The following is a 25,896-nucleotide window of genomic DNA, read 5'->3' on the forward strand; positions in this document are numbered from 1 at the left end:
TCCACTCGGTAAAGTCTAATTTGGCTGGAAGGTTAAAAACACTTTATACAAATACTTTGCAGTTCAGCCCAGAAACAGAAAGTTTGAATCCATCAGCTTGTAGTTAGTTTGTGCTGTTCCAGTGGAAAAGACGTAAAAACGACCACTTTAAAGAGAAAATGGCCTCATGAGACTTTCATCTGTGGGCTCTCAGTGGGATCGTCACAGCTTATTACGAATATTTGTCTGAAACAGTCCAAAACAAACAAAGATTATTATACAGCGTCGTCCCGTTTAGTGACATATTACTGTGGAGTTCTCTGTTTTGTATTGTGCACATTAGTGAGGTCATCCCAGCGCGTGTTATACATAAGTGACAGGATTTCTTCATAAGTGGTTAAACTGCTGATGTGATCTGATCTGGAAACAGTGAAAAACATGTTTTCTTTGGACGGCAGTAAAGTGTGATCAGCAGTAATTAGCCTGCTGTCAGAGAGGCCGAGGCCCACCGCGGTCCTCGCAGAGTCAGCCGACCGCCGACACACACGGTGGGGAGACGGACAGCGGCGATGACTCGACTGGAAAGAATGCGGCGAGTCTGCTGCGAGGAAAACACGAAGGAGATTCCTGCTCGTCCCACAGAGCGCGGCGGCACGTCTCTGCCGAGCGTTTACAAAGAGCTGCTGCTGAGCCCGGATCGATGTGAGCCATTACATCAGCCCTGCGCCGCGTCCACAGGAAATGAAGCGACGCAGCGCGAGTCCGCGGCTCATCTGCAGCTTCTCATCGTCAAATCTAAACACAACGCGCCAAAGAAATGACGAATCCTTCGACAACAAAAGTCGCACCTGAGCCAGCGCGCCCCGCAGCAGGTACACAAAAGATGTCAACGTCCTACAAATAAAGGCTTCTGATTGGTTTACTGTCTCTGGACAGATGATGTCAGTTTCTGATTGGTTTGTTTCATTGCTCTGTCTTTCCTCTGCTCCGTATCTTTGGATGGGTTCGGTTTGTCACGCACAGAAAACTAAACCAGGTGAGCCGGTTCAGTTGCTGATTGGCCCTAAACCCTGAGCCTGGTTCTGTTGGAGGTTTCTTCCTGTTGAAGGCGAGTTTTCCTCCCCGTGTCACCTGGAGCTCGCTCACAGTGTCGTTGAAGGCACTTAGCTCAGACTTGCAGCGCACACCTGGATGGATCGGATCACGTTCTCACCTTTAAAGCGCTCTGGAGTCCATGTGGAAGCGAGTCTCGGTGTTTTGGGCCACGCCCGTGTGTGATTACCGCGACACAAACTCAGCACGTATAAGCTGGAGCTGTCTTTCTGCAGTAACAGTGGGACAGACTGGGCTGAGCCATCACAGCCATCAGGTCCAGTTTTACTACATTTAAAGAAACATAAGAAAAAGTCTTCCTGCGTTCAGACGGGAAAGTTGTTGAGCCCCACAAATCCTCTTAAGTTGGTCGTGATGATGAATCTGCTCGCACATCTGTAAAGCTGCACGGCAGTAAGAAGAAGTCAGTTCGAAGCCGTTGCACTGCAGATAAGATGCTGGAGGTTTCACGCCGATCGGGGTGGCGTGGAGCTTCAGGGAGAGAGCTGTGCGGTGACGAGCTTCCCGAGCTGAAGATGAAGTTTCCATCTGCAGCTTCATGATGTCACACCAAGAGCGACGCAGGCAGATACGCCGCACTCTGCTCAGCGTCGCTTCCCTCAGCATCTGTGTCCGGTTACCGCAGCGACGCCCGTCTGGGCGCTTGTGTTTCCTGCTGAGCCAAACCTGCTTCCTGAAACAGAAACGTCCTGATGAAGACCAGCGATACGGGTTCACTGAAGAGCTGACTGAGAGAGCCGAAGACGGACGAGCAACAGGAACTGCGATCGATCTGCTCGCCATCGCTGCAGCTGAGCCTAAACTAACTGTCCAATCAGACTCAGTGTGTGAACGTTTATAAATATGTAATAAATCAGTCACTCCTGTAACGTGTGTGTACGTGATAGCGTGGCAGCGATTACATGTTGAAACCAGCTGTTGTCTCAGATGTGCTCTGTTTCTGAGAGATGAACATTAAGTTTTGGACCGTTCACAGTTAAAGTGATGACTGTCCTCAGGACGCCTGACGGAAGCTCCACCCCTCCACGCGCTCTGACTGCTTTTAGTTTCCGAGCATTTTGTGGTCGTCTACTTTTCCCCCCGAGCGTTCAGATGACAGCCGGAGAGCGAGACGACGGCCTGACATGCTCTGGCAGCGCTGCGATCGGAGCCAGCTCTTGTGGTTTTGCGCTCTGTTGATGGCGGCGGCGGCGAGCTTTCCAAGAGCAGAGAAACAAACTGTTTAACAGCACCGACTCTTTGTTGCCTCCATAAACGTGTCAGATCGATCACAGACTCGTCTGCTTTCAGTTTGTTTGCTTCTCAGAGAAAAACTGAAATAAAATCATAGAGAAAACGAGATCTATTACACGAAGGCTGTTTGATGAGCTGCCGGGCGATTAACGTTCATGCAGCGGAGACGTTTACGAGCCTGAAGGGCGTTTTAATCTGAGGTCAGCTGACTCACAGCAGTGTTTGAGTTTCACACGTTCATTTCAGGAATTTTCCCACATCTTTCAGAAAATTCTTCCCTGAATGTTTCACAGCCTGGTTAGCCTCACATTTCCATGAACTAGCAAACAGAGAGCCGCTGACCTGCTCCAGGACAACAAGTATCTGTTCATCTTACACGCCGAGCTGAAATATGAGGACGTTACAGAGCACGCTCTCCTCAGGATGAAGCTCCACCCACCAGGGACACAGCTGAAGGAAGCAAAGATGAACCAGCGTGAGAAGAAGACTAAACCTGAGCCACAGCGTCTCAGGTACAAATCAGAAAACTCGTCGTCAGAACTTTAAACCTGAAGGTGATGATGAGTGTGTGAAATGCATGCTGGGAAATTTATAGGTCAAAAGGTTAAAGGCGACCAAAAGTTACCTGGATGTAATCCAGGATGAGCTGGTGCCTCTGCTTGGCCGTGGCCACCTCGCCGTCAGTGATGGCCTCCCGCAGTGCCTGCTGGGTAATAAGGGCGTCCAGGTCGAGGACGGAGGACAGGCGGCAGTACAGGCTGATGAACTTCTCTTTGTAGGTGCAGAAGTGCACTGAGGAGAGAAAGGAAAGGGGACGTGAGAGAGGACACTCAAAGCATCGCGGCGGTCTGACTCGGCCGGCGCGGCGAGCAGCAGTGCGTACACAGAGCGAGTGTTGCTCAGTGTGATTGGCTGCAGACTGATATAATGCTCGGCTCTGCAGACGGACCCGAGCGTCTGTGCCGCCGTCTGTGCTGCTCATCCCGCCACAATAAAAGCCCAAAGCTCTGCCGCACGTCTGCACAGCGAGCCCGTAAACCTGAGAGCCCGCCTCAGAGCTGCTGCGGGACAGTCGGCTGAAGACTTCCTGTAAGAGCTGGTGTATGTGAATGCACCGCCGAGCTGCTGCTCTGTGATGTTTCTCCAACACGCTCGCTCCCTGGTTACGGCCTGATTGGAACGTTAGACTTCCTAAAACCTGGAGATGGCGCTCCACATCCCCGTTCTTCAGGCCTTCTGCAGTCGTCTCGTTCCATTGAGCTCGTGGTCTTGAAAGTTCTGCTCGGTAGCTTCTAACGTGTTCACCGTGTTTCCCAGCGTCTCCGTCTCTTAAAAACGCCTCAGTGGGTCGTTCTCGGCATCTCCGTGCTCATGAACCTCGCCGCTGCTTCATTCTCAGCAGAGCCGTCTGCTCCACCTTTAGATCCACCACGATGTTTCATCCCTGAAAGTCACCGTGCCATCAAACCGATGTAACGTGCTGCTGCGTGCTCTTACCGAGTTCGAACATCTGCAGGGGCAGGTGGAGGAACCCCGACAGCGGGGTGTAGGGGTTGGACTGTCCGGGGGCGGAGCAGACGTCATCGGCGGCGGGCAGCAGCAGCAGGAAGGAGACGCCGTGACCGAGCTCCACCACCTCCTGACTGTAGAGCCGGAAGTGACGGGCCTGCAGACACACACACACACACACACACACACTGTACTTCAGTGTCTGCTAATAAAAGTCAAATCCTTTACAATGAGCATCATTAACGTGTAAAATAATAATAAATGACGTGATTCCAGTAAAACGTCGTCTGCAGGCCTGAAATGAGACGCTTCCTCTGCAGGTTAGAGAACCTGTCACATGACTACAGGCTGATTTTACAGCCTGATGTTTGCAGGTGTTACCTGCAGGAGCAGCTTACGTTATAACTTTGTAACACAGCCTGTGGCGGGTGGTGTAGTTCCCCTGCAATATAAGAACTGACAGTGGTTTTATTACTAAGTCATTATGTTTATGTAGAAATACTTAAAGGCAGGAACACGAGCATAAGGAGGTAACAAGACAGGTTTTTAAAGGAAAAGGAAATAATTATACTGTAAGTAATATATACACTGTAATATCCTGTAAGCACGCAGGATTTATTTAGTGTCTGCTGTAGGAGAGCTCATCACACCAATGTGGGTAAAACAACTGAACATAGTCCACATTATTAACACCCTGAAAAGTGCAGCACAGGTAATTACACGGTACTTTAAACTGAATCATTTCTCTCTGTTCCTGTAAAATATAAATAAAGAGCATTTACTCGTGCACTGCCTTAAACAACTACACATTACTGTTACTGCATCACTTTGTTGTTTCCTGTACAAGCCTGACTGTTTACTAGGGATGGGTACCGGTATGCACCGCTTCTGACATAAACGGTAGTAACCAGACCGAAAAGCAGCGCACATTTCTTTTTTTTCCGCCTGAGCTGTGACACACTTTAGATTCTAGCCAATCATTTTACGTTTCTGAGGATAGTAGGCGGGTCCAGGCACGTACGTTCTTTTAGAGCAGAGCTTCAGATTAAAAATGCCCAAGGCAAAGTCTGGCTGTACTTCACAGCAAAAGATGCAAACTCAGCAGCAACAAGTGCTTTAAGCTGATACTGTGATACTGTCAAAGGAGGTAACACCTCGAATCTGATGAAACACCTGGCGACGCATAGAGTTTTCTTAAAAGTCGAGAAATGCACCGTATTTGATAGCTTGCTGCGAGACCTCACACCGAGCGCATCTACTGCGGTGTGGTGCCTGTTATCTGACCCGGAGCAACATCCCCCAAAAACCCGAAGAGGAGAGTCCTGGCCCCTAGCCCTGCCAGTGTAGCAGAAATGATGAGGATGATGATGCAGCAGCAGCCGTTCTTCTCTGCGTGAGTAGCTTAATGTTGTTCCTGTGTAATTTACGTTGAGTAGGCTAACCATGTTATTACATTAATGCATGTAAGGTGAACTAGCAAACATCATCATAGCTACATGCGGCTGTCTTCTTGTTTGATGGCAGATGCTCCCTTCACCCTGGCCAAAAAGGCTAAAATGACCAAAGAAAAAGTGGACGAAATTCATAGTCAAAGATCTCCATCCATTTTCAACGGTGGTGTCACCATCACTCAGGTGAAAAATGTCGTATTACTCTGACGTAAAAAAAATAGTATGTTATAGACTGTATGTTGCAGAAAAAAAGAGACGGCTAAAAATAAAAACATGTTCTTCATTCTTTAAGCACCGGCACCGTTTCAAAAGTACCGGTTTGGCACCGGTATCAGAGAAAACCTAAACAATACCTTCCCTGCTGTTTACCCTCATGTTGTTCGAGTGTTCCTACCTGTAAGTATTTGTAAGTAATATAAGTACAGAGTAACTATGGCTGTAGCCGCGTGCTGTTTGAGGCGTGCGTACCTGGTGCAGAGGTAGGTTGATGTGTTTCAGCAGGGACTTGATGGCCGTCTGCAGCTCATAGTACAGTAAAGGGGCGTGACTTTCTGCCCGGGGCCCCGCCCCCTGGTCGTCCTCCTTCTCTCCTGCAGCTGCCAGCGTCTGGATCCAGTCCCACTCCTCTCTGATTGGACAGCACACACAGACAGAGGCGGGTCACTGATGCCGTCAGAGACTTCCTGCGGACCGCAGGGCGGGGTCTCCGCTCGCCTCGGCTAACCGAAACCGACAAATCAACACCAGCTTCATCTGCACGCCGGCTCACACACTCAAAAACACAGCAGGAGCTCTTTTCTCTCCCGTTTCTTCCATTCTTCGACCACGCCGAGCTGCCGAGCTCGCACATATTCTTGGAAGTCGACGAGCAGGAATACGATGTTGATCCTCGATCAGTCCGAGCGAGGACACGCCGAACATCTCACACTGACTTTAGCTCACAGTAGGAACCAACTGGTGCTGGAGCTTCACGAGGTAACGCGGCAAGATTCAAGTCGGTTCCCTCTTTTCATCGTTAGTTCCCTCCTTCGTTGGTTTGTTCATCGCTTCCTTCCGTTCCTAGCTTGTTAGATTCTTCTTTCCTCCTTCCTGGTTGCTGTGTTTGCATCTTCCATGTTTTTCTTATTTTTTCTTTTATTTCTTTGTAAAGTTTCTTCACTTGTTTCCTCATTGGTTACCTTCTTCCTGTTTTTCTTCCTTGGTCCATTTTCTTCTTTTCTTCAGTCTCTTTGTTACTTGCTTCCTTTTTAGTTCCTTCCTTTGTTTCTTCCTCTGTTTATCCAAAGTCGAGTTACACGGGTGACAGACCAATGAGGGAGCTGCACACGCCCATTTTGCCAGCAAAACTTTCCAGATATTCCCGGACGATTCCAAGGTGCTCGCAGGCCAGATGAGGTATTCCCCCAGCATGTTCTGGATCAACCAGGAAATCCCTTCCAGTTTTCCAACCCGCCACAGGCTCCGGGCAGCCGTCCTAATCAGACGTCGACCCAGCCGCCCTGCAGAGGAACCTCATTTGATTTCAGCCACGTGTGCTGCTGCAGGAACAAAGCAGCGTTCGCTCTACATTTCACACGGAAACAGCACCAAACTAAGAGCTCGCCATTCAACAACCCCGCAGTCTGAGAGCGAGCGACGTCACTGACATGAAACAGCTTGGAAACCTTCCTCCCTCCTCCTCTCAGCTCCTTCAGCTGAGAGCACTGACCCCGTCTCCCACCCTTGTCGTGCACTCGCCTCATTCAATGCAGCTGTTATTCAGCACTGAGGTAAGCCTACCTGGACACGTTGGCGTTGTCTCGTACGCGGGTGTGGCAGAGCATGTTGGGGGTCCGCTGGGACACCAGGACCTTGATCTGGTCCACGGAGCTGCTGAGCTTCAGGTAGCCCAAGTAGAGTCCCGGGGCGAGCCGGTGGGTGCTGCGCCGTTGGTACGCCAAAATGTCCTGAAGGGCAGAAACAGAAACGGGTTAAATTCAGGACTTCCTGTCAGGTGACTCGCGCCTGTGCCTCACCTGTATGGTGATGATGAGGATGTCGAGGGCGTAGGGCTCCTCGGGTGTGGACAGAGACTTCCTCTGGCTCTGCAGTTTGGTCACCTGCATCCACTTCCCGCTGAACAGCGAGTGCTGGCTCTCCGTGTCGCGGATCGTCACCAGCAGCACGTTGCCATGGCGATCCTTGATGGGCTCGTAGTGGACCCGGCCCAGGTTGTGGGTTCCCAGGAGGTTCTGCGGGTGGAGCAGGTAAACATTACAGGATTACAGGTCTGAGACGGCTCTGGGCACGCTCGGCCTGTCGGACGTCACTTTGAAGGTTTGGTTTGTGATTTTCACTGAAGCTGATTGGTCGGTTTCCTGACCTGCAGCTGCCCGGCGGCGGTGAGCATCTTGTGCCTGGCCTGCAGGGTGGAGGACGACGACATGGACACCGACATGCTCTGTCTCAGCCACCGGACGTCCTCCCACATGCAGGACAGCTGCAGACACACAAACAGGAAGTTGACATCAGAGACACAGCGTGTGAAAAACTGTCCATTAACACACTTTAATCCTTTGCCGTTCCTCCTCCACCCTCTTACTACAACCAAGCAAAAGCTGCTGAGGGCTGAAGCAGCCATTATGACTCCAGCTCGCACACACTGGTCACACTGGTCACACTGGTCACACTGGCAGCTTCCCTACAGAAGCCCTTCAGTTACAGCAGACTTGCAGGTTGTAGCGCTGCAGCGATTCGGTTCGTTACGCTGAACCTCGTGACTCATTGTTTGCAGGTTCAAACCCACAGTCTTTAGAAACAGAGAAGTGTGGCAGTACAGAGAGGCTGGAGGGAGACCAAAACCCTGAAACAAGACGTGAACTGTTCAGACATTTATGTCCAAACCAGCTGCCTGCTGGGAATAAAAGACAGCCGAGACCCAGCAGCAGAAATAAATACGACACATGATGAGAGGAAAGGGTGTGAGGAGCAGAGGGCTCATTCAGAGCTGCCGGACAGACGACGATGATGACGAAGATGATGAGGTTTTATTTGCGTACCTTTGTGAACCACAGGAAGTCCTGCATGAGCGAGCTGCTGTACGAGTCATCCACCTCCACGATGGGGATCTGCTCCTCGGCCGTCACCAGTAAACTGTCCTTATGGTAGAACACAGCCGCCAGGTAGATCCCCCTGCACGCACAGGATGGTGCGGTCCGCACAGGTGAATAGAAAGGAGAGTTAGCGTGCTTATGCTAATGATGCACTTTACAGTTTAATCAGATTCGGTCTGAAAAACCATCATTTTATGAGTTTACTGAGTTAAATTAGGATAAAGATGTTTGTTATTCTGTTTCCTGTGTCTCTGCTTCCTACTGCAGCTTTCTTGCTGTGGTCCGTCATCGCGCTGACATCAGTGGTTTCAACTTCCTGAAACAACTTTATGTTGTGGTGTGCGCCACTGACCCCAATCAGAGACTTTTAAATAAGAAAGACACAAGAAACTAAATCAGCAGTCCTGAAAAGCTCAGGCGCCAAGTTGGAGCCACTGATGTCACTGCAGGACTACCACAAGAAATTCCACCCAAGAGAACTACTGTTGATACCAGCAGGGCATCAGTGTCTATGGGAGGGATTCAATTCAATTCAATTTTATTTATATAGCGCCAAATCACAACATAAGTCGCCTCAAGGGATGGCTGCAAGAAAACTCCTGCAATATCCACCAAGACTGAGCTGGTTCCCACGTGAACTCGATCCACATATTTCCACTAAAACATGGAGGTGCTACTGCGAGAATTCCCACCCGCCACACCTAAACCAATGAACGTGATGCTGGTGCCACAAGAACGGGAAGCCTATGAAGGTTACAGTGAAGCCGAGAGCGTCCTCAGGCTCGTCGTGGAGAAGCAGCTTCTGACCTTTTCAGTGTCTTTACAAACTTGTTGGAGGAGTTGAAGAGATGTTTCAGACTTCTGGAGACAGACTGCTTCCTGCTGGGGTTCTGCAGCTTAGAGGCATCTGAACAAAAAGACGAGAGAAGAAGAAAACAAGTGAAAACTGCGTTTTTTTTCCAGCTTCAGTCTAAATGTTTGTTTATGGGTCAGCGGGGTCGAGCTTCTCTCCCACGCTGCCGCTCTGACTCAATCTTATCTCCTTTCCCTCGCGTCCTCTGTCGCTCCCTCTGGCCTCGCGAGGACGCCGACTGGCCGCTCAGTGATGCCAATCTCCAGACCGCAGCGCCCCTTTTACTGCAGCTAATTAAGCATCACGTAATTACCGTCCTGTAAACAGACGTCAGACGTGGAGCCGACAGGAGCCGGCCGCAGACCGCCAGGGGAACGAGCCGTGATACAGATGCACAGTGGAGGGAGCGTCGAGGAAAAACAGATCATCGATCCCGTGACCTCTGACCCCTTCCCAACAGAAAAGCAGCACACAGCAACATCACCGTAGGTCACAGCGTCCTCGTGTGCTGGTGCTTTAAAGCCTTTTATTAAAACCATGTTGGTTTAACATATTAAACGACTTTAAGGAGCAACATCTGTGCAGCTGTGTGTTTAGTGTCACGTCAGTTCATTTTCATTCAGTTTGTGTTTCAGCTCAAACTGACGTCTGAAACACACGAAGCTCACGTGAAACCCTGAATCTGTAACTACCTGCACGTCACAGCTGCGAAAGGTCGCCCCCTGCAGGCCATGAACGGTACGCTCACTGTTTTTATAAGCACGTTAATATTGCTGCAAACAAATCAACTTACATGCCTGAAAGTCCCACAAAACAACCTGCATCATGTTTAATGACTCGCTGTGTTGTTTGTCTGCTCTACTCAGGATCTCAGAGACGAGGGAAACATCGTGATCCCGGCGCCTACACGACCATCTTCTGCTGATCTCTCCTCACAGGCTGCTGTTGTTCCTCTGTTGGGTTTGACGAGGTGAATTAAGGCTTCGGGTTTCTATCTCTCCATGAAATTGCTGTTTGCTCGTTAAAAGCTGTAATTACAGCTCGTTTTATCGGAGCGCCTTTTGTCCAGCTGCTGCTGCTCTCGCACACTCGCATTTGGAAAATTGGCCTTTTTCCGAGTCTGTCACAGGGAACCTGACGACTTTAGCAAGTCTCTGTGTGCGTGAGCTCCGAGCTAACCGGCTCTGACAACTGGATAATGTGACGAGAGCTCGCACGCCATGCTGAATAAACACAGGAATGAGTTTTGTTGGAGAGGGCTGCAAACACGATTGGAGTCGATTAATGAGGCGTCCACCTCTCCATCTGTCAGAGAGGAGGACGGGGGAGAGTTTGAGTTCTGACATTTCAATTACAGGTTATTACAGCGTTTAACTGCTTCTGAGACAACATCCAGCTAAGTGAATGAGACGAGGAAGAGGAGACAGATGAAGGCCTGAAACCTCCTGCAGCCTGCAGTGACGATGACGATGTGATTAATAAAAAAACTGATAAACTGATATCTGGTCAGATGGTGTCACGTCCCTGCGTCTGCCCGGTCGGGACACATGGTTTTGTTGCCTCTCTCTCTCTCTCTCTCCTGTCTCCGCCCTGTCTGGGCGGAGCTCACTGTGGGCTCCCGCCTCTGGCCCACGCACCTGCAAACAATCCCTCACCTGCGGCTCGGTATCCTGCTTCTCCACTATTTAAACGGTGGCTCAGAGCGTTTCGTGGCTGGATGCTTGCACGCCTCACGTCAGCGTCGCTGTAACCTCGTCCTGGTTCTGATCTCTTCGCCTGTTTATTCCCTGGACCCGTCCTGGTTTCTCTTGCCTGGATTCCCGAGTGTTTGGCAGCGCGGTGTGTGGATCGATGATCCAGTGTCCCTCTGCCCTCCCTCCCGTGGATCTCTGAAACCCCGACTCCCCCTCTTTGTACAAAGCTCTGCGTCTGTGAATAAACAGTTTTTCCTGGGTCCGCTCAGACAGGCGTGAGAGCGTCAGTAAAAATGAATCTGCGTTGTGATCGAAGAGCATGTTTGTGTCTGCAGACTGTGTCTCCACACATGTGTCTCTGCAGATATTACAGCAATAAAAAAAAAAGAAAAGGTAAAAGGCCTGTATTTATATAGCGCTTTACTCGTCCCTAAGGACCCCAAAGCGCTTTACATATCCAGTCATCCACCCATTCACACACTGGTGATGGCAGCTACATTGTAGCCACAGCCACCCTGGGGCACACTGACAGAGGCGAGGCTGCCGGACACTGGCGCCACCGGGCCCTCTGACGACCACCAGTAGGCAACGGGTGAAGTGTCTTGCCCAAGGACACAACGACCGAGACTGTCCGAGCCGGGGCTCGAACCGGCAACCTTCCGATTACAAGACGAACTCCCAACTCTTGAGCCACGATCGCCCTTCATCAGTGGGATTCAAACTCCCACTGATGTCAGAAACGCCTTTTTAACACGGTTGTGTTAAAAGTTACATCTAAAGGATTAAAACGTAACAAAAAATGTTTATTGTGGTGAAGGCCATCCGCCACGAGCCCGCCGACACTCACCTCCACAGCAGTAGTGCGTGTGAGTCGCTCGGACCTGCTGCAGGAGACGCTCCATGGCCTCGATGTGGCCCCGCCTCCTGGGTTCCCGGCCATCGCTCTCCCGCCAATCTGGACAAGGCACCACAGGACAAATGAAGGAACTGAGTGAATCTGCGAGAGCTCCAGTCACCTCAAACGTAAGCATTGTAACGTGCGTCGGCGTGGACTCAGGTGCAGCTACCTGCTGTTTTCATGTGCAGACTCAGACAGCTGGACAACTTTGAAATGACGTTTACAGAAAAAATAAAGTCTAACGTGCGAGCAGAGACAGGAGAACAAGAACGGCTCCGAAAATGTGTTTGTGTGTGAGATGCTACAGAATGAACTAATGGATGTCAAGCATCTTTAGAGGTGTAGTCGTGCTTTCACTCTGTTTAAAACAAACACCCACACACTTTCTGTCCTCTGCTTCTGACATATGCGCGCACACACACACACACACACACACACACACACACACACACACACACACACACACACAGCTCAAGGCTGAAGCTCCAATGTGCAGGAAAAGAGAAAGCGAGTCGTGACAGAGCGATGAAATTGATTTTCCCGACCCGAGGACGTCAGAACAGGATGTTCACACGATTCACAGCGGACGCACACTTCAGTCACGACCACAGGAACAAACCCTGCAGGTTCACACCGCACGAACTTCCTGTTTTATGTGACAACATTCGGACTCATGTATTTGTGCTTTGTCACACGTCACGTCATCCCGGCTCTGCTGACGGCTGATCCTCGGCTTCGTTCGGGTTTTCCTTGATCCCTGCGGGTTGTCCCAGGCCTCTGACTGTGTGTAAGGCAGGTCAAAGTTCAGCCGAAGAGTCCGCGTGGCCCTGTGAGCGTCTCTGAGGTCACCAACAACATCACATTGTCTGCTAACAATCTCCTTGTTCTTCCATCGTTGGGATTTTGAATCTCACGTCTTTAAGCTCATCCAGTCACAAACTCTCCAAAAATGTAACAAATGAGCGAGTGAGTAGTTTATCAGTTTCAACCGATCTCACCTTTAACTGGTCTAGAAGGAAACCAAAGCTAGCCTCCTACACGTATATCAGCATCTAGTTACTCCCTGGAGAAAGTAATCTGTTACTGTTGTTTGTGGGAGGAGCTAGAAGTCATTCTAAACCCACAGGTGGCGAAATATCTGCAGCCTCACATGAAACATGCCCTCCACCTGAGCGTCATATCCAACCCGAGAACATGCGGCACGACCTCGCCTGTCGTCAGCTTGTGTTTCACTCGCTCATTTGTGGTTTTTCTGCAACTGCAACAAACCAATTTACCCCACCAAGTCAATCTGCTCTCTGCAGGCCTGTAACAGTGGCTCTGTAACATTTACACGATGCATTATTCAGCAGAGGAATATAAAACCAGGCTGAAACAGCTGCTGCACAAAGAGGTTAAACTCCAGAGTCACAGAGAAGCTGCGAGCTGCTGAGATGGTGAGGTTAATGGAAAAATATGGAGAGAACTTACTGGATGGAGCAGCAGATGGAGGGAGGGAGGAGGCGGGCGGACCCCAGCCCTTCATGTTATAAGCCGACACTCGAACGTAGTAGAGCCGACCCTGAAAAGTAGAAACCCATCTGTTAGAGTGAAGAGGCGAGTTTGGAGGAAAGAAATCACTTCTGGTGAAAATAACTGCATCAACAAAAGTATGTGGACACTTCCACTGTTGGAACTGCAGCAGTGTGTCCACATACTTTTGTCTTTTTATCCTGCCTCCTGTTATTAATGTGTCAGGACGGGACTGAGCTGTTTCTGGCTTTTTATCCCTCAGATGTCGGTTAATGTGATGACTCCCACTGAGTGCTGTGAAAGCGTCTGCACAGCTTTTTCACCAACTCATTTGTCTGCTTATTCATGCATTTAAAGCTGGAACATTTCCGACGTGCACGTCTGAAAAAGTTTTCTAAAGGTTTGAAGAGGTTTCTTTATTTTCTCTGGCAGCCTGTCCTTGGAAAAAAACCAACAAAACGCTCTGACAGTCATTTTTACTGTTTTATATCATCAGGACACTTTGTGGAAATAAACCTTTGCTGCTGTAAAAGTTCGTGAAAGCATAAGTGCTTTAACATTTGAGGAAAGTTTCCTTTCAAATGTCACTCTGCTGCTTGGTTCAATTTGGGTTTTAATTGGAGCCCCTCGAGCCTGTGTGCTCCGCCCCCTTCTGTTCATCCACACAGACAGCAGCTCAGAGGAGGTCTGCAGAAAAAACCAGCACTGCCATCATCATCATCAACAGCCGACTGCTCGCCTTCAGCCAACGTAACGAGGACACGTCTCCACGCTGGAAACATCAGAACGTCTCCACAGAAAACAGTCGACTCCACCTGAGCAACACGAACAACACGTTTACTTTCAGGCTCGCACTGAATCAGCTGACCTCATCCAATCAGAGCAGGGTGCAGCTTTTTCACCGACAGCGGCCTCGATCCCTGAAACCGAACGACGGAGCCTCCGTTACATCAAACTAATGACTTTAACCCAATATCACTCAGGTTTCTTTAAACTCGGCCCCACCCTCAGCAGGCCCCACCCTCAGCAGGCCCCACCCCTCAGAGGTTGTCATACCTCTTTGCAGCCAGTTTCATGCTAGCAACCAGCAGAGGAACATATATTTCCTGGGTGTGCAGGCCTGTGAGACTGGTCTCTACGTGCACAGACCACCAGGCCGACGTTTGTGCCCACCAATAAACGTTAAAAATCTTTTTTCCCAGGAATTCAAACGTCCTGCTGTCGCTGCTGTGTCTGTCTAAATAAATGTTTTTAACGCCATGTGCTGAGATATTATCAGCTATCATTAGCTCCCTACCTTCACTTTGCTCCCTGGCTACAAAAACACCACCTGCACCACCTGCACCTGTGCTGTGTTCCGGTCACAGCTCCTCGCAGCTTCAGGCTTTCTTCCACCTACACAAACAGGCCCCCCGTGGCCCCCCCATGTGTGTGCCCTGCAGGTCTAATCCTTCCAGGACAGCTGAGTACTTAAAGGCCTCCGAGCTCCTCGTGCGGCTCGGCCCCGACTCGATGAATTCAGTATGTAAATGAGAGCTGTGACGTTCGAGGCCCAAGAGCCTCGCCGGCTCATTATTCGCCCTCGCAGCGTCTCCGGCCCTTTCAGCCTGCTCTCTAGTTCAGGGCCGCCGTGGAAGTTTGTGAAAGCCGCTCGCTGATCTAAATGGCAAACAGCAGCTGTGGTTCGGTGTGTGCAGCACAGCGAAAACAAGTCTGCATCACAGACGCCGATCAGCCAACGCACAACGCAGGGACCGCGCAATGACATCACCGAGGTCCGAAATCACGCGCCTGCTGCAAACGAACACATGCATCACAGCGAGCGGACAAACGTGCAAACGACAGACCGACCTGAGCGACAGCAGCTTCGTCGTGACAGAAACTCTATTCAATCCTTTTTCTGAAACTGTGAACTAAAGCCAGCGGCAGACAGGTGGATGTGCGGAGGAGGGATGCTCTTGTTACCGTGGTGAGGCTGCTGATGGTGCACTTGAGGCTCTGCAGGTTATCCAACACCATCTCTCCGGCGAGCAGCGAGAAGTCCTTCAGGCAGCTCCATTCCACTGCGAACACATCGACAGACGCAACGTTAGCCTCCTCATCCCTGCCTCTGAGCACCACTTCCTGGTCCTCCGTGTAACCACGACAACCTGAGGCATCATCTGAGAATAAATCTGGGGTTTAAATCCAGAAGCTTTAGAGTTTAACCGTGAAGTAAACCTGTAAATTAACGCAGAACAACCTTGTTAATTTATCGTTTTAAATGTGGTTTTGCAGACCCAACATGAAGTCTTCAGTCGAAGCTTCACCTCGAACATCGAAACCTAAATGATGGCCTCACCTTTGACCTTTTAGTCTCTCAGACAGGACCAGGCCTGTGTGCGTGCATGCACATGTGTGTTCACCTCTGTACTTGGTCACCACAGTGGAGTTGAGACACTGCGGTTCCTGGAAGGTGACGGTCAGAGTGCTGCTACTGCTCACGCTCAGTCGAACCATGGACGGGGCCTCCGGGGCACCTGAGCAGGGGCACAGAGAGGAGGGTGAAACGTGTGTGTGTGGACCGTGGCTCTGACTGTTTTCCAGGTAACTATGGCAACATGTGATTGACTTCCTGTTTCCTGCCTGACGTCTTCAGCAGGTGTGATTAGTCGCTGTGTGAAGCCTGCAGAAGGACCTCAGTCGAATCACCCTGACGTTGCTCTAATGAGACCGTGAGTTCACCGCGCACGTCGTTCACGTCTCGATCGCAACCTTTCTGTTTTATAGCTGGTTGTGTAAATCCCGCCCCCTCTGAGCTCTGGGTGTAGCAGCTCTAATGTTGACAGGAACACCTCCAGCTGAACGTGTACTGCGCTCCGAATCTGCTGCAAAGGTCACGCGTGTCCCCATCAGGCTGTCTGAGCTGCCACACACACAAGAAGCGACGGCAGGAAATACACACTAAGGAGGGCGGCGTGCGGACTCACGTGCGTGCTGGAAGCCCGTCCTCATGCGTTTGTACAGCTTGCACCTCCACTCCCACGCCCTCAGCTGTTTGTCTTTGTGGCAGGCCTCCAGCGAGAGGCCGTCCCTCTGAGCCTGAGCCGCCAGGTCGACCGCCCGCCGCTCCGCCTCCAGCACCAGAGAGTTCAGGTGAGCCTCGCGACTCTCCACGCTCACGACTGCAGGAGAAACACAGCAGCTGGTTACAGACAGCAAACTGCAGGAGGAGCTTTCTGCTTCTTCACATTTTACCTGTGCTTCACACAAACCTCCACCCGCTGCACCCATTGTCACAGTTCACAGCCAGTGTCGCACTAACTGCTGAACGATCTGCGAGCGTTTGATTAAAGCTCAGACGAGCGTGTTTGGCTTTCTCGCTCGGTGGGCTGAATGTGGCGTCGTGTCTCCTGTTAGTGGAAGAAAAGCAGCTTGTGGAGGAGTTGGAGTTCGTCTCTGTCAAGGCCACGGCTCACTCGTCTTCAGAGGCAGACAAAAGGAGATGCAGCAGAGAAAACCAAACACGGAAACGTGTTCTGAGCGAGCGCAGAGGGACCAAAGGTGCAGGGCGGCAGAAAGACGGGAGAAAGGAAAGAAAACTTTCTCTGATCGATCGTCAGGTCTGTTATTAAAGCATCTGTGCTGCATGTTTGTGCTTCGGTGTGTGAGCGGCTACATGCCGTGTGTTTCAGCTGCCTCTTATTTAGCACCAAGGACGAAATCAGTCGTATAAAAATAACTTCAGCTGATGGAGCTGACGATGAAACAAAGCTCTGGGGAAGCAACTGGAGAGTCCATCACAGGGCGGGGTTTTCAACGGGCTGTGCAAAAGTCTTGAGCCACATTTTGCACAAATGATTCATAGGTCAGAGTTCAGAGGCTTAACAAACAAAAGCATTCTTCTGAAAATGAAACACTGAACACGAGAGGAAAAGCAGCAACGTCTGAAGAAAACCTCTGAGATCTTAGGATGAGACGCTTTTCTGTCCGAGCTCCTTAGACTACGATGAGCTGGATGACTGAGAACCTTCACAAACAACTGTGAAAGAAAGCTTCAGATCTGCTGCTCGCGAGTCTGTCTCCTTGGAAGCAAAATACACAGAAATGAGGGGTGGCTCAAGATTTTTGCACTATAACTATAAAACCAGTGAAAATCAGGTCCTAATGAAACCAGTTGGGTTTGAGCTGTAAAGTCCAGGATCTGGTTCTAGAGCCCACAGAGGAGCCCGAGGATGCATCAGCATCATCATCATCAGAAACAACGACTGGCATGTTTTTAGAAGACGAGCGTCATGTGTGGACTGTGGAGCCTCTGAGGATGGAAACATTTCTTTTTCATGCTCTGACTGATGTTTCCCCTCCGCCCGAGTGAAGAGTGGCAGCAGAGCAGTGGTATGAAGTCTGACGGGCGCATTCATCACCAGCACAGCTCTGTGTGTGTTCCTCCACGTTTGTCACGGTGAAACGCTCCGCGAGCTGCCAGCCCGCCCAAACACCGCCGCTTTACTGCGACGCCACTCGCTGCCGTCCAGTTCTCAGTCACGGACCGTGACAGCAGCATAAACAAGCAATCAGCAGCAAACAAGAACACCCTCACACACACACACACACTCACTGTGTGTCTCAGTCTAACCTGCTGCATGCAGAGATGTTATGAAAGCGAGTAAAAATGAGCTGTGAGGAGAGATTTCAGCTGCTGTCGACATGTTCTGAAGTCTGCACAACAAACCAGCTCATCCAAAAAATAAAGCCGAGGATGATTTACGCTTCAAGACCTGAGCACAGAATTATGTGACGCTTTCAGCTCCTGAAACTGTGCTTCACACTCTGATAGGACAGGCTGATGAGAGCAAAGAGCATGAAGTCCAGCTGTCAGAGTGTAACGTCCATCATCAGTGTCCACGTGAAAGCCCACGAGTATTCACACTACAGCCCACGAGCCACAAACGGACTTCAAAGATGTCTGACAGCAATGACTCTGCAACAAAGTCAATGATTCGATACGCAGAGTCCAAAACTGATGAGCGACACCACAACAGCTGAATGAGTTTGTGGCTGTTTAACATTGAGATAGAGATGCAACGATACCAATTTTTTCAAATACGATACCGATACTTGGATCTGAGTACTTGCCGATACAGAGTACAAAAACCGATACTTCTACCACACACACACACACACACACACACACACACACACACACACACACACACACACACACACACACACACACAAATGCAATGAATTGAAAGACAGGTTTTATTTTATTCTCTGCCGATAAAAAATAAAATCTTAATAAAAATGACCACAAAAAAATTTCAAGTGAAAAATAAGCACTTCTGTTAAATTATTGCAGAGTCTCCACATTGTAATTTAAAAACCACTGAACTATTGGCACTGTCTCGAGCTTTCAGAATAATAAATAAACACTTCTGTTTGGAATAAAATAAATACAAATTAGGTTTGAGAATAAAATAAACTTTTAAATTATTGCAGAGTGTCCATATTGTAAACAAACAAACAAACAAAATAACGAAAGTATTTGGCAGTGACGAACTCCCCATCTGCCCGTGGATCATCAGTCCACTGTGACGTTAAACCGAGGACTGACATCGCGCACACACTGCTGTCTTTACCTCTTCAGAAAGTTTTGGCACCATTATCTCCCTGATGTGTGGGCGGCTGGGAATTTCATATTGTGACTCGAGTACGCTGAGAAGACAGTGCAATCCTATGTTTTCCACGACTGGCATTGGCTGGTCATCCAGAGCGATAAAATGAGTCAGAGCCTCTGTTATTTTACCTGCCCGTGGATTTTCTCTTGACATTTTTCATCACTTTTCCAAAACCTGAGTTAAAGTTGGCTGTTCCGGTCCACACTGCTGACATTTTGTTTAGCCTAGCTACAGCAGCCTCCAGTTTCTCTTTTTTATCTGGAGCCGCCAGTCTCACTCGCCTAACCCTGTGCCTGTTTAGCGTGGGATGTCCCCTTAGTGGCCAATCTAAAAAACTACAACAGAAATGACATGCCACCCTCTGATTAAAGAAATAAGTTAGTATCGGTTCATGGTATCTGTTAACTTTTACGAGTATGAGTACACACACATTTTACAGTATCGGTCCCGATACCCGATACCAGTATCGGTGCATCCCTACATTGAGATCAATTAAAGTGGAACAGAGCACAACAATAACAAGGAGTGTGAGTTTGTTCTGTGTGTATGAACAGCGGTGCACCACAGGGCTCCATGCTGGGACATCTGCTGTTTAACATTTCTTGCAGCACGTTAACACAACACGTTAACGTCAGCTTCTATGCTGACAACTCTCTCACTTCACTGAGTTACTGGTTCTGTCACTAGTAGCTATAACAAACCAGTTACTACCGATGGTAACCAGAAAACCCAGGAATGTCATGTTCTTCAGCAGGATGACGCTACACTTGCTATAAAACCTGCAAACTGAAACATTCGTGTTTAAATCCTGTGTTTAAATCTGCGAGAGTAGATCACTGTGATGTAGATCATGTCCTCTGTTCCTGTAAATATATGAGAGGTTTTCTAGAACAATCTCACAGACTCCAGTAAACAAACTGTAGAAAACGCTGACCTTCAGCAGCAGAGCAACAAAGAGTCATGACTTACTTCTTAAGACGCTTTGGTTAAAAACACCACGAACTGTGTTTTTAGTGCCAACAATGCTCGCTGATGATGAGCGGTCTAATCTCCTGGTCCTGACGGTGTAGAGTGGCAAAGGTCTTCACCACCATCTTCAACCTCTCACTGGTACAGTCTGTCGTACCATCCTGCCTGTGAGCAGCCACCATCGTTCCAGGGCCCAAGAACACGGTGAGCTGCTTGAATGACCATCGTCCACGTGCTTTAACAGCCATAATTACCAAATGTTTTGAGCAGCTCATCATGTCGCACATTAAAGCTGCCATCCCTGCAGACCTCGATCCACACCAGTTTACATTCAGGGCAAACAGGTGGACAGAGGACGCCATACTTACAGCTCTTCACAAAGCCCTCACCTGGGCAGTAGTAACCCCTGTGTGAGAATGCTGTTTGTGGACCAGCTCTGCCTTCAACACAGTTCAACCCCACAGACTGGTTAATAAACTAAGCAACTCATGACTCAGCAGCTCACTGTGCAGCTGGATACTGGACTTCCTGAGCAACAGACCCCAGAACATCAGAATGGGAGAGCACACCTCTACCCTCATTCTGAATGTGGGCGTCCCACAGGGGTGTGTCCTCAGTCCCCTCTTATACTCACTTTTCTCCCATAGCTGTTCACCAATCCACACCAGTAACACCTTTATAAAATTTGCTGATGACAGCACCGTCATAGGACTGATCGACAACAGCGATGATTCAGCTACAGAGAGGAGGTTCAGCATCTGAACACAGCCGAGACCAAGGAGATGGTAATCGACTTCAGGAGAACAAAGCGATCTGAGCACTCCACCCTCTACATTGATGGAGGAGGCAGAAAGGGTAGAAAGCTTTCCTCGGAGTCCACATCTCGGCCGACCTCACCTGGTCCACAAACATCTCCCACCAGGTAGGGAAAGCACAACAATGGCTGTACTTCCTCAGGAAACTGCATCAGGCCCAGTTACCCCAGAGTCTGCTAGTAAACTTTTACCGTTCCACCATCGAGCCTTCTGACCTCCTGCTGCACACTCTGGTCCAACTGCTGCACCACGGAGGACAAGAGGAAACTGCAGCGGGTGGTGAGGGCAGCAGAGCGGGCAATCGGCACCTCACTGACCCCCCTCAGAGACATCTACAGGGAGTGCAGAATTATTAGGCAAGTTGTATTTTTGAGGAATAATTTTATTATTGAACAACAACCATGTTCTCAATGAACCCAAAAAACTCATTAATATCAAAGCTGAATGTTTTTGGAAGTAGTTTTTAGTTTGTTTTTAGTTTTAGCTATTTTAGGGGGATATCTGTGTGTGCAGGTGACTATTACTGTGCATAATTATTAGGCAACTTAACAAAAAACAAATATATACCCATTTCAATTATTTATTTTTACCAGTGACACCAATATAACATCTCCACATTCACAAATATACATTTCTGACATTCAAAAACAAAACAAAAACAAATCAGCGACCAATATAGCCACCTTTCTTTGCAAGGATACTCAAAAGCCTGCCATCCATGGATTCTGTCAGTGTTTTGATCTGTTCACCATCAACATTGCGTGCAGCAGCAACCACAGCCTCCCAGACACTGTTCAGAGAGGTGTACTGTTTTCCCTCCTTGTAAATCTCACATTTGATGATGGACCACAGGTTCTCAATGGGGTTCAGATCAGGTGAACAAGGAGGCCATGTCATTAGTTTTTCTTCTTTTATACCCTTTCTTGCAGCCACGCTGTGGAGTACTTGGACGCGTGTGACGGAGCATTGTCCTGCATGAAAATCATGTTTTTCTTGAAGGATGCAGACTTCTTCCTGTACCACTGCTTGAAGAAGGTGTCTTCCAGAAACTGGCAGTAGGACTGGGAGTTGAGCTTGACTCCATCCTCAACCCGAAAAGGCCCCACAAGCTCATCTTTGATGATACCAGCCCAAACCAGTACTCCACCTCCACCTTGCTGGCGTCTGAGTGGGACTGGAGCTCTCTGCCCTTTACCAATCCAGCCACGGGCCCATCCATCTGGCCCATCAAGACTCACTCTCATTTCATCAGTCCATAAAACCTTAGAAAAACCAGTCTTGAGATATTTCTTGGCCCAGTCTTGACGTTTCAGCTTGTGTGTCTTGTTCAGTGGTGGTCGTCTTTCAGCCTTTCTTACCTTGGCCATGTCTCTGAGTATTGCACACCTTGTGCTTTTGGGCACTCCAGTGATGTTGCAGCTCTGAAATATGGCCAAACTGGTGGCAAGTGGCATCTTGGCAGCTGCACGCTTGACTTTTCTCAGTTCATGGGCAGTTATTTGGTGCCTTGGTTTTTCCACACGCTTCTTGCGACCCTGTTGACTATTTTGAATGAAACGCTTGATTGTTCGATGATCACGCTTCAGAAGCTTTGCAATTTTGAGACTGCTGCATCCCTCTGCAAGATATCTCACTATTTTTGACTTTTCTGAGCCTGTCAAGTTCTTCTTTTGACCCATTTTGCCAAAGCAAAGGACGTTGCCTAATAATTATGCACACCTGATATAGGGTGTTGATGTCATTAGACCACACCCCTTCTCATTACAGAGATGCACATTATCTAATATGCTTAATTGGTAGTAGGCTTTTGAGCCTATACAGCTTGGAGTAAGACAACATGCATGAAGAGGATGATGTGGCAGCTTAGATAACGTCACTACAGAAAAGAATATCACCCATATGGTTTTCACTGCCCTATGCATAGCCAAGAAAACAGTCCTCATGAACTGGAAAAATAAAAATAATCTTAATTCTAACCAATATAGAAATTATCTATTAGATTACATTAGTCTTGATACAGCCTCTGCCACCACATCAGATCAATTGCTCTGGGCTCCTTTGATCAGCTCCATCACCTAGTGGGGGTGGGGGGTCATAGTTTGGTCCCGCCTTCACTGTTGTGATTGGTGTGGGGGTAGGGACAGGCTTAGGGCGTCGGGGGGTTCTCTGGAGGCATCTTCCTTGGGGGGCTCAACCCGGGGTAGCGGTCATGTCCGGTTGGGGGCTCTTTTGGCTCTCGGGTGACTGTTTCCTCGTGGCTGCGTGCAGCGGGGCTAGGGGAGGGTCTGTGCTGACGGACGTGGGTTACTGACCTGGTAGCCTGTCTGCCCCTGGGTGGGTCCGGGATGGGCGTGAGGTTCTGGGGGCGCTCCGTCTCTGGGCTGGGGCCCTGGCCGGACCTCGGGGCCTTGGGTCCTGGTTTGTGTGTTGCCGGGGTTGTGGGCGGGTGGGTGCATGGGGGCCCATCCCTGGCGCAGGGTGCCGCCGGTGCGTCGAGCCACCTGGGGGGCTCTTCAACTGGTGGGGGAGATTGTCACATCTTGCAGGAGCTTTCCTCTCCTCAGGAACTCTCTGCAGGAGGGGGAGATAAAGGAGAGGTGGAGGAAGATCTCAGCCTGGGTGTTTATTGTCTTATGTAGTCTGGAAGATGAGTGGATGGTGGGGTGGGTGCAGTTTTCTCTGTGGTGGGGTTGGGTGGACTGTCCTGGGCTCTGTGGGGCCGGGGGGCGCTGCTGCACTGGGCCCGGTCTGGATGGGCCTGGGCCCCCTTTCCCTGGTGGGTCGCGGAGTATGGGGGTGCCTACTGGGGTCAGCGGGGGAGCTGGCCCCAGGGAGGGGTCACTTGCCCCTCCCTTCCTTCCCTCCCCATCTCCAGCTGCCTCCCTCTTCCCGCTCCACCACAACCACCCACACATGCAGGACCTTGGAGTAGGGGTGTGTCACCAGGGTGCAGAGGAGGCCACCCCCCCCCTGTCCCCTTCTGGCTGCCTCTGCCTCAATTTTATCCCACAACTTAGACATTCACATTACTCGCACTCTCATTACACATACATATAGGATCTTGGGGGTGGGCACGATACACGGAGTCCAAAGTACCATCAGGGTGTACACCTCACCCCTGGCATCGTTGCCCACCTCTCAATGTTAAATACACGTAGACATTGAGGGCCAGCAGGAGGGACCATGCGCTTACCTGCTGCTCTCTGGCAGGTAGCTCCATGCCCTCCTGGGTTTTAAATGCACCTCAGAACACACATGCATCAACACTACAATGAGCGGGTGGAGGGAGGTTTGGAGTCTTCTCTCACCCCCGTTCTCTGCGACCTGCTGGAGCGGGGGGGCTAGGAGGAGTTGGCCGTCCGACTGCGGTCTGGAGTGTGGGGCCTCCCTGCTGCTGCGGAGTCGGGGCGGTCTGCCCCTCCCCACCGCAGGGAAAAGGGTAACACCACCTGGGTCTGGGTGCAGTTCCCCCCTCCAGGGGCAAGGGTACCTAGACCCGGTTTGTGGAGTACGCTTGGGGAGTGTGATCGTGTGTACAGCGTTTCTTTATGTCTGTCTCCACGTTGGTTGAGTGTGGAGTAAGTGCATATGAGAGCCTGAGGGTGGGAATGGATGTTTGTGTCTGTGTGTGCCTGTATGTCTGTGTCTATATGTCAGGTTGGGTATCAGGCGCCACCTCTCTGGGGACATCTCAGGCCCTCCAAGGTTTGGAGGCCTATCTCCCCCCACCACCACTTCCCCTGCCAGTGGCGGACTCCCTCAGGTGTCGGTGCGTTGGTGGTTCTTTGTGTCTGGGGATGGGCGTCCAGGTACACGCCGGCTCACTCCTTGGCAGCCGCTTATCGGGGCCTGGAGCCTGGGGCTCGCTCGGGCCACTTCGGAGGTGGGGTGCCCCCGGCCTCTCGGCCTGGGGCTCGGTCACTCAGGTACAGCTGGCTGCCGGCGGAGCTCACGGGCGCGTCACTGCAACCCCCCTGGCGGAGCGCGGCTGCTGAGTGAGCCCTCATCTGGGACTCTCCTCAGCTCTTTCTGGGACAGTGGCGCGGCTGCCCCTCTGTTGGTCTTCCTTGGTCTCTTGTGTTCTGGGGGCCTCTGGATGTCTGGAGTTTTGATCTCCTCCATACCTGCTTCATGCCCTGGAGGACGGGGCTGTGGCTCCCCACACTCCCTAGCAGATCGTTACATGGAGAAACCTTTGGAATGCAAGCATGCTGATCCACACAGGTGTGCACACAGGTGTACACACGGGTATTCACAGACGCGGACTACAGCTTTCTTGGCTGCTGCCTCAAAGCACACTGTGCGCTGTCTATCTTGCGTGCTGCACAATATCGTTTATTATTTAGTATCTACTGATATCTACTGCTAGCTAGTTTATTGTGATGGTGCCGTTTTTTTACTATGTTGCTCTTTGTTGTTTGCTTTCTCTTCTGTTTTTTTTCTCCATACAGGTGACCCAGGTGTTTTGTTTGTTTTTTTTTTGTTTTTCTTTCTTCCCCCCCTTCTCACCGTCTCTTCTCCCCTTTGGTTTTCTTTCTCTCCCTCTCTTTCTTTCATTCTTTCTCCCTGTCCTATCCCCCAGTCATGTCTGTCCCGTTTGTAGCAACTGAAAATAAAATAAATTCATAATTATAATAAAGGTCAATCAAATGGACCAATATGGCAAGGCCACGATGATCCACTTGGTAAAATAAATCCGCTTGGCATCTTTCTTGGCCTTAAGACAACAATTCTGATGCTAAAGATCCAAACGGGACACAAAAGAAGAAAAAAAAAGAAAAAAGAAAAAGAACAGGATGATGTGGACAAAATACTCATTTGCCTAATAATTCTGCACTCCCTGTACATATATGTATATATACATATATATATATACGTATATGTAGAAAGATATGTACAAGTTATACATACACATGCAAACATACACATACATACATATATGTATGTATGTGTATGTTTGCAGGTGCATGTATAACTTGTACATATCTTTCTTGTGTAAATGTAAATTTGTCTGTTATTGTGTAAATACTTATGCTATTGTGTACATCACACACATGGAGAGATGCCAAACTGCTAATCAGAGCACTTCTCTGCAGAGGTACAGAGGGAGCTGCTGTGATA

At 49.8% G+C, this 25,896-nt stretch overlaps 1 protein-coding gene across 4 annotated transcripts in view; it reads right to left on the reverse strand.

Annotated features, from left to right (window-relative positions):
• Positions 1 to 25,896, reverse strand: part of ankfn1a (ankyrin repeat and fibronectin type III domain containing 1a) — a 99,671-nt gene that overhangs the window by 6,394 nt on the left and 67,381 nt on the right. For 3 of the 4 annotated variants that reach the window (XM_076887808.1, XM_076887807.1, XM_076887810.1), the window contains 13 exons: positions 16,304 to 16,498; positions 15,740 to 15,853; positions 15,300 to 15,397; positions 13,293 to 13,383; positions 11,772 to 11,879; positions 9,185 to 9,284; positions 8,324 to 8,456; positions 7,648 to 7,764; positions 7,301 to 7,516; positions 7,065 to 7,231; positions 5,754 to 5,913; positions 3,823 to 3,991; positions 2,951 to 3,117 (listed from right to left, as the gene is read on the reverse strand). In XM_076887808.1, the coding sequence (XP_076743923.1) occupies positions 2,951 to 3,117; positions 3,823 to 3,991; positions 5,754 to 5,913; positions 7,065 to 7,231; positions 7,301 to 7,516; positions 7,648 to 7,764; positions 8,324 to 8,456; positions 9,185 to 9,284; positions 11,772 to 11,879; positions 13,293 to 13,383; positions 15,300 to 15,397; positions 15,740 to 15,853; positions 16,304 to 16,498 (1,835 nt within the window). The remainder of the gene's footprint in view (positions 1 to 2,950; positions 3,118 to 3,822; positions 3,992 to 5,753; positions 5,914 to 7,064; positions 7,232 to 7,300; positions 7,517 to 7,647; positions 7,765 to 8,323; positions 8,457 to 9,184; positions 9,285 to 11,771; positions 11,880 to 13,292; positions 13,384 to 15,299; positions 15,398 to 15,739; positions 15,854 to 16,303; positions 16,499 to 25,896) is intronic. The other variant, XM_076887809.1, reaches the window with a different exon arrangement.

This window comes from Maylandia zebra, linkage group LG8 (genome assembly GCF_041146795.1).
Source record: "Maylandia zebra isolate NMK-2024a linkage group LG8, Mzebra_GT3a, whole genome shotgun sequence".
Classification (NCBI taxonomy): Eukaryota; Metazoa; Chordata; class Actinopteri; order Cichliformes; family Cichlidae; genus Maylandia; species Maylandia zebra.